The following is a 12,811-nucleotide window of genomic DNA, read 5'->3' on the forward strand; positions in this document are numbered from 1 at the left end:
AAGTAATTCGGCCGGCATATCTTCTGCAAAAGCTGAAAGGTCCTGTACACTTAGGGAAATATCAGCAGCTTCGGAAGCGAAGCAATTTTCATATTCCTTAAGCTTATCATTTGTGTCGCTTCGGTTTTATGAACCCTTTTGGTCGTCATCCCATCGCGTTGACGCAGCAAATGAAGCCCTTTCTGTTGCTTTTACGGCGGAATAGGGAATGATAGTTTAATTCAGGGACATTCGTTACAGAAGGTGACATTTGGGGAGCTGGTGGATTTTTTTGTTGTTTAAAAATTCTATTTCCCTGCCATGTTTAACGAGCGGCCGCAGTCGGCACAATGTTTCACCGGAAGCCGCTGACGAAAAATGGGCATTTCAGCGTAAAAGAGTTCTGTAGAAATGCCACCCCCCCCCATGATAAATAACACGTATAAGGCCCCATGTAAAATGGTAAGAGTACAGGATAATATATTGTTTCATTTACTTTACAAGAGTGTACCTATCTACATGACAAATTCTGACAAACATCAGAATTCGCCAGCATAAGAAGTCTTACAGGAGATACATCACGATAGTTTGAACTATTTTTACAAAGTTCAACAAAAAGAAACAAAATTCGAGGTTGGACAGGATGAAATACTGCAAAGTGTTAAATACAAAGCCGTAAAAAAAAAGAGAGAGTTGCCAACAATGGAGAAAAGTAAAAACAAATGTAAACAGAAAAAACCCTGAAAAGTTGAACCACATATTTCACGATGCCCCAGTCGTGACATAGCTCCTTAAAACTTCGTTGGATGGAAAATAAATAACAATTATATCAGTTATAAATTACATCATTCGTCAAACGGCTTTTATCACACCGTAGTCAAATTCTCCACCAGAGGAGGACAATCCCATATCAGCACCCTGCTTCAGGGCTAACACAGATTTGTATCCAGCAGACAAGGCCGACATATGATGGAAGAAAGCTTCTTTTTCCACTTGAACACTAAATTTATTGATACCGTATTCTTTGAAAAGCGCGCTGACCTGGAGAAAGAGAGAAAAGGTTGCCATTCGTTAAACTCAAAGAAAGCATGCCAATAGATATAGCGATCAACCAACCCTCTCTGTCGAAACGCATCGTTGCTCAGTAAACAAAAATGTAATTTAACAAAATAATAAATGGAAGAAGTCACACCTACCTAGCAGAACCACAAGAGGTAAAACAACGATTTTCAAAACTCAGGAGGGAAAAATATTTGTCTTCTTTCTAGCGAGGCAGAAAATCTAAAGACGAGTTGGACCGTGAAACAAACCCGATGAGTAGGGGGATGGAGGGCTCATAAATTAGCAAGCCCACCGAGCGCCATATGTACATGGTGCCCCCTCATGACCGTAACCCGAAAAACTATTTTTGAGTTTGCTTGATGTTAGTTATACTTCGGGTTTTGCTTCTTTCTGTAACTTTCACTTGCCTTTATTGCGTTTATTTCTACTAGTCACAAACCTGCTGAATAATCCTCTGTTCGTTTGCTGACGGAGCTACTTGTACATGAATGACGCCAACTATGGAATCAGATGAGTGTCTCCAGAAATGAGGATCACGGTACGACAAAACACCGTCCAGTGATAAAATCTGCCGACATAAAACAATAGAGGCCCGTTTTCATTTTTTGTTTTTTTTGTCTTTTATTGTTCAGAACATTGCGTAGGACTTCAAACGAAGAAATCAAATGTCTTTTGAGTATTTAAAGAACTGTTTAGTTTTTTTCACCAAATTTCCTTGAAGGGAAGGACTAAGAAGACGTGGGATGAAGGAAGCTTGGCAACTAACATCTCAGTGATACGTTTTCTAGTCAAGTAAACTTACGTCAGTACCCTATCCATCTAAGAGGAGAGCGAAGGCACCGTGGCCTCAAACTATGTTATATCCAAGAACAATAACCTCTAACCCCAACCCAAACTTGAACCTAGAGTCTTTGAAAGACAAACCTTCACAAAACGCCTCAGCCCTTAGCAGATAAAGAATGGTGTAATCTTCATGTTAGGCCTACCTTATTAAAAGCACTGCCTAGAGTTTTGTCCAAGTCTCCTGGTGTTCTTAATAATAACACTTGTGAGGACTCCTGTAGGAGAGGAAGGACACTGAGGAAAATCAAAACTGCGATGAATAACGAACAAAGAGGATCAGCAATAAAGAATCCAAATTGTTCAATGAGCACAGAGGACACTATGACTCCTACACTTCCCATGGTATCAGCGACAACGTGAAGAAACACACCTGCAAAAGACAAAAGTCTTGATTATTTGAAAATAGTACCATACAAAGCCAGGTTTTAACCCGGAATGTTAGCATGACGACCGTTGCATTTTGAGCTAATAAGCATCAACAGAATTTCTTGGTGTATTAGCTGATGGCCTGGTGCCGCCTTAGTACTGTAGTTGCCATTGCGTGTGTTTTCTTTCTTTGTATAGAGTATGATTACGGGTAAATTGTAACATCAAAAAGAGCATTGTAATGCCAATTTCAATCCAATTCAAGTGGTGGATTGAGAAAGACGACTCAAGGAAAATTTCAGTACCTTATTAATATTTTGTGAATCTAAAAATGCAACAAATATGGCATTTTTCGTAAAATGATATATGTAGTATTGAATCTTACCTACCTTGCATGTTTACACTACGATCATGATGTTCATCATGGGCGTGCCCGTGTCCATGACTGTGACCATGGTGTCCATGACTGTGCCCATGGCTACCATGGCCACCATGGCCATGGTGACTGTGACCGTGTGAACTGCTACCATGTGAGTGCGCATGTCTGAACGCAAATATACCAACCAAATTTACCACAAGTCCTCCAACAGAAACAACCTAAAGAAGAGATTTTATATCTTTTAATTACTATTCATAATGTCCATCAACAGGCGAGTAAATTTGGGCCCGATTGTTCGAAGGTTGGATAACGCTATTCTACAAATCAATCACTTTCCAGCGTCACCGTAAATAGAAAAACCAACACAATTCTAACAAACAGTAAAAAGCATTTTCGTAGTTCTCTACGTTAGGGTCTGTCTTGTAAAGATGAGAATCTCCATTAACACGCACGAAAAAACCTCGTGGCATCTGTCCTTTTTTTTTATTTAATGGAACAGAAAACTATTTTCCAGTTCACACTTTATGGAAAGTCGTTATTTTAAGAGTGGAACCTTCCAAAGACTTCCACAAGTGTAGGTTGCTCAGAAATGAAACTTTTCATCCGATTCATTCAAATACTCTGAACTACCCACAAAGCTCAAAACAACGCAACAATGGCACTCCACTTGAACACAAACAGTACTCACTAATAATCTTTCAGTGCTGACTGTTGGAGGATCAAACAGACGCTGAATTGCAGCAATGAAAACAAAGAAGGAGATTACCACCAAGAAAATACCGTTGACAAAGCCTGATAAAATCTCTACACGGCCATAACTGCAAAGACAAGGCTTGTATTAGAATAAAGTAACTATCCTAATTAAACATAATCACGTATTTCTCGCGGAATATACTTAAATAAGATTAAGTGGCATCTAAAAAATACGACTATACGAGAAAACAAAGTTGACTGACAAATTATTCCTTTATACCCTAACATCAGTATGCCTATTATTGAAACCTTTCTCGATACATTTACTGTACTCCTGACATCAGTAAACATTCTCCATGCTGTTCTCTATACATCACCTGAGGCACCGACAAGGAGAATTTGTTTAACAATCAAGCGGTTCTTTAGTGAGTGATCATTCCCTTTATTCTCATGACCTTAATGTGTGATTCAAGGGTGATATTGTAAGGAGAAATCAGATGCTAGTCACACTTAGGTCAAAGCTGAGGGTTAAAATAACCGCTTTAGAAAGACAGAACAGGCAAGTACACCATGTGTCTTGCACTGTCACATGGATAGTGCAGACCTAAACCTGCAGAATATGCAGCTAGGATCAAAATAAAAGCTTAAAAACCATGACAATAATGTATCTTGTACATACCCATAGGAAAATGTCCTAGAAGCTTTCCACCTAGCCATGAGAGCTGCACAAAGTCCAATAACAAGAGCAGTGCAGTCAAACAGCATATGGAAACCATCTGAAATCAGACCAAGGCTGTTGGTCCAGGCACCATACAACAGCTCTATTCCTGTGAACAGCTGCAATCATGATAAACAGAAAATCACATGAGGGTGAAGAGTTACCCAAGGAAACAAGAAACAAAAGAAGATCACCCTAAAAAAGAGATGAGGCTGTGCAGCTCAACTAAACCAACAGTCAAATGAATGAAATGAAACTTTAGAGACATTTGATGTAACAACCACAATAAAATAAATAAATAAATAGACAAAAAAAATCATAATAAGATCAACCTGTTAAATTAAGGTACGATAATCATGAGGCAAACCCTGAATTTAAAACATATTATTAATACTATGTTGTGGTGCATCTGTTTGGTGATAGATCACAGATCATGTCCAAATGTGGTAAAAACAAAGTGGCACACAAGGTGCAGCCAAGAGTGTCGCTCATGTTGACAAATTCAACATCTTCTGTGATTTTTTTGCTGACATAGAGCATAGACACTATTTGTTTTATTTCATAAAAGCGTCAATATTGTCTGTGCATTTGTCTGCCACTAGATCAAAAGAACAAAAATACATGTTAAATTCAGCTTATCCTATAATTTCAGTCTGTTTTACAGAATTTGTTTCTGCATGATTCTTTCAGCACACCACACAGATTTTACCAAGTATTATAGACAGAATTCATTGCATACCAGATTGAGACAAAGGAAGTAAAATATCTGCCTAGATTCTGACTGCTCCACAATTTGTCTCAAAAGACTTTGCACTGTCGTCAGTACTGACTGTGGTGTTTGGAAGTTATAGATTGGCAGGCCACCAGTTGTGTAACCAATCAGATTTCCTTTGGTCATACGAGGAGATGGCCTTGACAATAACCTTGTGGCTAGGAAAATATGCAACAGTTAGCTCCAAACTTACCACATGGTCTTATGCAAAACTTTGACAATTCATATTATAAAAAGGGACTAATGATACATGGAGAACTAGGGGAGAAAAACTGTTATGAGACAATTAGGCTGGTTTGGTTTTGCCATTAATTTCCATTTTTACAGTTGAACTTGTATTAAGCAGTCAACTAAGTGGAGTGGCAGGGTGACCTCTTGATAAAGATTCCACAGAATAAGGCGTTACAAAAACAATGGAAAATACCATTTCATTCTTTAATTTACCAATTAATGGACAAAAAATTGTTTAAAAATACTACTACCACTGATTTCAGGAGATAAACATGGATTAACTTTTACTTGAAAGATTATTCTTAGTTTTACTTGAATGGTTCTGCTTAAAGTGACCATTCAAAACAGGTGGAGAACAATACAAATAGGCACTTGGGACTCAGTCAAGGCTGACCACCACCACTTAATGGAGGTGACTGCTCCATAGCGGAGAAAATTACAATAAGGATGGGGACAAAATTTTGGGGCTTTGAATTCCACTGCTGGTGACCACTTAATACAGAGTAACCACATGATACTATGCCACTTAATAAGCATAGCTGTTTATGGATGAGTAATGTGACAATCTGAGATGGTTACAGTCTGTTATCATGTGGATATGGATATGCAGCAAGAGCTTTTGAAGAACAAAATTTTTTTAATGAAATTGGGCCAACATGCTTGAATCATTATCCCCCTCTCTCATCCATATCATAATCTATTAATCACTGGAACATACCAAAAAAAACAAACTGAAAACATTTAAGGAAATAACAAAAACATCAGGGCAAATTCATATTACAGTCTAACAATTTGCATCATGTACTGCCCCAGTGTAACTAATAAACAAAAAGTTCAAACTCTAATCACTGCTTGAGAAACATTTATTTAAAAGATGACACAAAAACACCAAACTTACCCAGCACAAAGAAGAAAGCAGCAAAAAGTGTTCCAGCTGATACTAGATGTGGTTCAGATTGTTTGCCGTGGTGCCATTCATGCATGCTCCACACCCATGGCTTATCCCACAACAATGCTGTGATCACAGCTGATAAGAATGAAGCTATGGAGCCTATCTTTCCTGTCCTAAGTGACTCCAGTTTTGCCACACAGAAAGACTCAATGTAGAAGTCAAAAATGAATACAACAAAAATGACCACAGCCAGAGGAATTATTGCTTCAAGCCAGTCAACATCTGTTGTCTGTTTAGCCATAAGAGAAAAAAAAACATACATTTATTATTCAACCTGCAACACTTCTATATTCAAAAACTACTCTGCTATTGATGGGAGTCTGCAGTAGTCCCATCATGCAGTGCTTTTGGTAGTGTGTACTGTGCCCAGAAAATAACTGGATAGAGATAATAATTAGGTAATGGGCAAGTAAAGACATCTACCAATGAGTTGAGTTTGGCCTTTCTTTCAGATTAACCTTCATGACCTTCAAAATTGTCATCTTTACTGTCATGATAAATCAACCTTCACCACTGAATCTTTGTAGGTACACGTGTGACTATACAGACTCTATTTTGGAATGTGTCAATGATCTGTCAAACCCAAGAACATTTTTGAACATCTTGTGGATATAGTGGTATTCCTTTTGTTCTTTACCAATCCCTCTCCCATTACAGTCTCTGATTGTGACATTCATTTTTAAATGCATGAATTCATAACAGCTTCAAAAAGGAATGTTTTGAGGTTCTAAGAGCTTCTTTTTTCCAATAAGAATGTGGCAGAACTCTGAAGATGAACAAGCTCTACAGGAGAAAACTCATAATAAAAGCAAAGATAGTTGAGACTTTCATTGCCTATTTATAGGCAGCTATCACATACTTGAGTAAAATTTGATAACAGAGCCAAAGGAAGAAGAAGCACAGTTGAAACACAACTTGAAAGAGCAGCTAGTCTTTTGGCACCTGGAGATCAATAAAATTGAAAGACAGTTAATGCAGACTGTATTTCCTTACGTTTACTTAGAAATCCAAGCATACATATATGTAGGACAGAGTTTTCAAAGCCATAACCTTGGCAATATTGGTGTAAGAAAGTATTGAAGCTTCAAAATCAAAACCAGAGACCCCCTGATAATCTTACCTCCAATCTCAACTGCTAAAGTTCTTGAAACATTCTTGTGAGCAATTTTAAACAAAAGAACAAGAACTAAAAGAATCAGGCCACCCTACCACAATAAAAAATAACAATAATAAATTAAAAAACAAGGCAATTATTAAATTTACAATTAATTCTGATAACAGAAATTATCACTTAAACTTTTATTCCCAAGAACACTGTAATATTCATTCTCTCTAACATCAGCCATACATTTTTCATGGGAGTTAAAAATTTAGGGTCCAGTCCAAGATTATCCTCAAGTTAATATACTTCATCCTTATCACTTATGATAAGCTCCTGGAATTCTACACTGTAATGATGCCATAGAGGTGGATTTGTAACAGGTGGCTTTTAGGAGCAAGAGAGTGAACAACTGCTCCTTTTATAGTATACTATATTTCCACTCCTTTGCCTTAATTTGACTAAGATAAGGAAAGGAAATTCCAGGGCCCAGTTGTTTGAAGGCTGATTAAGTTTACTCCAGGGTCAAATTTTAGTCCAGGTTTCTATATTCCTTTGATCACAAGACTTTAAGGGGATAATTTTCTCTCATCTTTTTAAAACATGCAATCATCAAATTGTAGACAAAAAAATTAGACTGGATTTTGTTTTAAAGCTTTCAGATCTGAAATTAGATTTTACACTAACCCTGGGTTATCTTAACCCAACTTTGAGCAAACTGGTCCAGAGCAACAAATATATAATTATATGTTTAACACCCTCATAGTTCCAAAAGTGAAAGACAACAATTTCATTTGTTTAAGAGCTTCTTCCAATCAATACTCTTCATTACCTTGTGATCTGGTAAACCTAGCCAAGACAAGACTTGATAGTACCAATGAATCCACTGGCTTTTGTGATGACCCTCCGCTGATCACAAGTTAAGAAAACATCACTCCTGGATATTCTCAATTTTAAAAATACAGCTTCTTACTATGAAAGTACACCAACTCTGATAAAAAATTAACAGTATCTGAACAGTAACCTTCAGTTCAGATTTCAGTCCAAAAGTTATAAATTATTGCAGAACAAGAAGAGGAATGTTTACTTATTAACTGACTTTGGTCAGGCCAGACACCAACTTTGTTACAGGTTTGGATGTCATAAACTTAAGCCAAATAGTTTCCCATCCAACCAAACCAAACTCAGTCAGTAAGTGCTTTATCATATGACCTCTAAGTCTTGAAAATTTTGAAGTTTATGTTTGAACCTAAATACTCCAAGATACAATCATAAATTTCATACAAAAGGGCTTGTGGAGGACAACTACAAAAAAATCCTACTAAGAAGAACTTTTACCCAACTTCTTTCAGTCAAAAAAGAAACTCACATTCCCTTGGAAAAGACAACTTGTTCTCTCAATTTTTTTTTTTTAATTTACGTTCCCTGAAAATGCTTATTGTTTGCAAGAAAGTTATCTAAAAGGTGCAAATCTGTGACAGTAATTATTGTTCCAACAATTTTGTATTATGGTTGGCTAACCAATCTAAAAGACTTCTTCTGGCAATTTTTTTGGTAACATAGCCATGTAAGTGATGGGGATTACCTGCTTTTTCAGGACCAACTCATGTCAACCCATCAAAATATTGACTTGTAGAGTAAGGCTCCATGAGTCAACATTAAAGATAAACATCATTATTTAAAAATAGAGTTTTCTACATAAAAAGATACGATGGCTCAAACTTGGAGAATCGTTATCAAACAGTAGAAGACACAAAATTCCTAATAAAAACAGTAATGATCCTCTGACCTGAAAAACAATCAAAATAAAACAAAAAGTTAAAAAAGTTCCCATGCAAGTTTTCCAAATGATTTTTTCTTTCATTATTTGTGTGACAGTCTGTCTGGCCATCAGCAGTTCTACTGATCTAATGGTTCATTCATTTGATGGTTCATTCATTTGATGGTTCATTCATTTGATTGTTCATCCATTTATTCCTTTGCAAATTCTTTAAAATTAATAAAAATCTGACATCTCTTGATTCAAGGAATTCTTTAAGATATTACTGTTCCTCCAAAGAGCATCTTATCTACGCAAGTTTCTTCAAGATATTAAAACCAGTCATTAAAACACAGTCAATACCATTGGAGGATAGGTGTCCAACATAAAAAGAGAGGAGCTATTGAAATACAGATCTATTGAAATTACCTTTGATGGGCCAGTACCACCAGAATGAAAAAGAACTCCTAACGCTGCCAATACCACAGCATCACTATGTTCATAGAGTAAAACAGTTCTGTACAAAACAACCAGATCACAATGAGCTTACATTTAGTAACTACCTTAAAGATGTTCAATTCAAGTTATACCATTGTAAAAATCTCAGAAGAAAGCAGAATGGCAGAAAATATATAAACTGAACATGCACCTTGCATACTCTTGCGTACAAAACTGCATTTAGAATGATGTATATACATGTAGATCATAGCCTTCATTAACCCTCAGACCCCTGAGAATAACTAGGATCTAATTTATCCTAATAATAATACCCCTGAATCAAAGATTATGGTCTCAAGAATAATGGAAATGGTCATTAACTAGACAAATTCTTGATTGTCAAACAAACTCTACTTATCATTGCCTTAGAGAAATGTATAGAGAACAGTATAGAGAATATGCATACTGAACGGCTAAGAATATATGAAAGTCATATATTTGAACTGCAAATAAAGACATGAATGAAAGTGATCCTCACAGTAATGTAGACTACTTAAGCAGCACTGAAAATAAGGCCTGAAAAAAAATTCAGGCTTGTACACGATTTGAACCCATGACCTCTGCAATACCAGTGCAGCGCTCTACCAATTGAGCTAACAAGCCAACTGGGAGCTGGTCATTATGTTGGTTCCAAATAAACCCGTGAAGTGATCATCACTTGACAGGTTTATTTGGAACCAACATAGTGCACATTAATGTGAGGATCACTTTCATTCAAATATGAATACTGTTGACATTTGGGTGTTAAGAGTTAATCAAAACTATGAGTCTATAGTAGTTTGTGTGGTTTACTGCTTACCTTAAAGCACCACAAAGGGTAAGTCCTTCAAGCCATATCAGACCTATTATAGTTGATACTAAAGCATGTTTACCAATCTTGTACCACTGAAAAAAATATGGTATTTTTTTAATGAACTCTGGGAAGTTTCCATCAAAATTCCATCAAACTAAATCTCAGTGAAAAAAAATTGTTCTTCTGTCATCAAGTAAGAAAAAGCATGTAACTGTACCTGATTGGAAGTAATTTTTTTTCCTGATGACACAGGTCTTTGTAATATAACGAGGACAACAGTAGTGCTAAAAAAGGAAAGACAAAAATCCAGCAACTTCATTAGAATAACATCTGATGTAATAATAAAAAATGCAAGGGTATCCTTAAATAGTTACTGGTACTTACCAAAGCCTAACAACAAATAAGAATTGAACAACATGAATGACTTTCAGCTGCTCATATGTCACAAATAAACCAAATGTATGAAGAAATTTAGCAACCACCAGTGCGATTACATATGGTGTAGTCCTGTAAACAACAAGGTAAAAAAAAATTACTTTAAAAGTCAATCTCAAAAACTGTAATTGATAATAATAGGCCTTAGGCTTGTGTGGGAATACCCAGTTTCACCCCCAAGCCTTACTTTCAAGGTGTGGACTGATTAATTTTAATTGAAAGTATGCGCAAAACACTGAAATGAAACAAATACCCACAAGAAAATAACAAGAAAGCAGTAATGATGCATGAAGATAAGGTTTTGGGAAGGTTTTCAGTGTACAACACCATCATGCATAGGATCTATTGATAATGATAATGATAACAATAGATATGGCTAACAAAGGTACAGTGCATCATACATCTAAAAGTACCATTTAAACATCCTGCTATCTTGATTGACTTATTGTTATTCTTATTCAGTTAATGCTTGGTGTGTTGTGCTCTTTTTGGACTTGCTCTTGTTAATTAAGTTCATTGGTCCAAATTTCAGAATAGTTTTAACCCTTTACACCCTATCATCAGTATGCAAACTCTCTATACTATGCTCTATACATTTCATAAGGTGCTGACAAGGAGAATTTTTTTAGAAATCAAGGGCTTCTTGAGTTGGTGATCATTTCCTTTATTCTCATAGCCTAAATGTGTGATTCAGGGATGATATTGTGAGGAGAAATTCGATGTTACTCACTCTTAGGGGTTAAAGATTTAAGTCAAAATAAACCAGGCATAAGAAGCAACAGGGTAATGTGTTGAGGTGACCATACAGTTTGAAAAAGAAAAAAAAAAGCTGTTACTGAAAGGAGAAATTTTTGAAGAGAACATTGAGTATTTCCTTTCTCTGTAAAAGACCTTGATGCACATAACATTCATAGAATACAGTAAAATTATCTTTTGCTCATGCTTAGTTGACGAGATATAACATCCGTAACCAGTAAGACTAATTTTAACCTATTATATTTGATCAGAGCCTTCAAAACAATCAAAATGGGAAGTCTACAATATATCAGAACCAAAAAATTTCCAAAGGCACCGCTATGGGTTTCTGCTCGATATTTTCTGAAAAAAATTAAACTCAGTCACTTACAACTACCAATGTACAATTCAAATCGAAACGAAAAAATGGCTTGATGCAGAGTTTAATTTTTGCGCAAAAATAGTTTTTTGGGTAGTTTGTGTCCATCTCTTTTGTGGAAATTAAAGTGAGTATTTACCTTTACACACACGTCGTGCATATTCAGTTCATTGAGATCAATTCGTTTTTCTGAATTAAAGGCCCTAGAATTACTCCCATATTTACATAAGTTTCTTTTAAAATATTTTGTATTGGATATTTTTTTTACAGGCGATTCAATTACCTTCTAAGAGAATTTGGTATAGAGAAACAGGTCAAACTATTAAACTTACACTGTGTAGTGGCCAATCGGTCCTAGTTGACGCTTGTTAAAAAGCAAATGGTCAGAATACATCTCTACATCCTCCATTTTGAACGAAGCATGAGCTGGCAACACAAATGGTAGGTACGTCATGTATGGCAACAGACGCTGACCTAATGCTGTCGCTCCCTGCCTCTACGTGGGTAGTCTATCCTCTACACCTTCATTATGCCGACAAGAGTAATTTGTTTAACAATCAGGAGCTTCTTAAGTCGGTGATCATTTCCTATATTCTGATAACCTTACATTTGACTCACGTTAACAAGTCAAGTCACCCAAAAGTCACCCCCCCCCCCCTCACATCTCGAAGTTATGTCGCCCGATCTAAAGTTATGTCGACCAAACTAAAGTTATATCGCCCAAGATTTTTAGTCATGTTGGCCGATGCCCGAAATCCGGAGTGATGTCGCTCGAGATCTTATAGTGAATTCAGAGAAGAAACAATTACAATTAGCTCTGTTAGCATCATTTCCGTTAGGCGTAAATTATTGATCAAGCATTGGATGTTGTCCTTCAGTGGCATAGTGTTATAAAGTCAGTATGCTACAATAATTCAGTTTTCCGAGCTTTCGCCGATCTACGGCATCATCAGAGAATGTAGACGGAATCTTTGAAGTGGAGAGTATACCGCATTTACATACCTGTCATCGTTCTGTCCTATTGTCAGCTGAACCCCTATCATCTAGCCTAATACCTCGCCCAATATACTCTCCACTTCAAAGATTCCATCTACATTCCCTGATGATGCAGTAGATCG

General features: G+C 36.5%; 1 protein-coding gene across 1 annotated transcript; it reads right to left on the minus strand.

Moving 5' to 3' along the window:
- Nucleotides 1–415: 415 nt before the first annotated feature.
- Nucleotides 416–12,130, minus strand: LOC131798808 (proton-coupled zinc antiporter SLC30A5). Its single transcript, XM_059116466.2, has 17 exons — nucleotides 12,026–12,130; nucleotides 10,529–10,651; nucleotides 10,362–10,428; nucleotides 10,151–10,236; nucleotides 9,283–9,370; nucleotides 8,805–8,883; nucleotides 7,927–8,003; nucleotides 7,116–7,200; nucleotides 6,855–6,937; nucleotides 5,942–6,224; nucleotides 4,780–4,970; nucleotides 4,002–4,159; nucleotides 3,318–3,447; nucleotides 2,640–2,847; nucleotides 2,028–2,254; nucleotides 1,481–1,609; nucleotides 416–1,020 (listed from the first exon to the last, which is right to left on the minus strand). The coding sequence occupies exons 1-17, from the start codon at nucleotides 12,100–12,102 to the stop codon at nucleotides 832–834; spliced, it is 2,280 nt and encodes a 759-aa protein (XP_058972449.2). The 5' UTR covers nucleotides 12,103–12,130; the 3' UTR covers nucleotides 416–831.
- Nucleotides 12,131–12,811: the final 681 nt, after the last annotated feature.

Source organism: Pocillopora verrucosa, chromosome 4 (assembly GCF_036669915.1).
Source record: "Pocillopora verrucosa isolate sample1 chromosome 4, ASM3666991v2, whole genome shotgun sequence".
Lineage (NCBI taxonomy): Eukaryota > Metazoa > Cnidaria > Anthozoa > Scleractinia > Pocilloporidae > Pocillopora > Pocillopora verrucosa.

Excerpts from the sequence above, each read along its gene's own strand:
- LOC131798808 (XM_059116466.2), bottom strand. The coding sequence starts at position 12,102 with ATGGAGGATGTAGAGATGTATTCTGACCATTTGCTTTTTAACAAGCGT. Across the intron at positions 10,652-12,025 it reads CCGATTGGCCACTACACAGT|GACTACACCATATGTAATCG; the intron begins GTAAGTTTAATA and ends TGTTGTTTACAG. Across the intron at positions 1,021-1,480 it reads AACAGAGGATTATTCAGCAG|GTCAGCGCGCTTTTCAAAGA; the intron begins GTTTGTGACTAG and ends CTCTTTCTCCAG.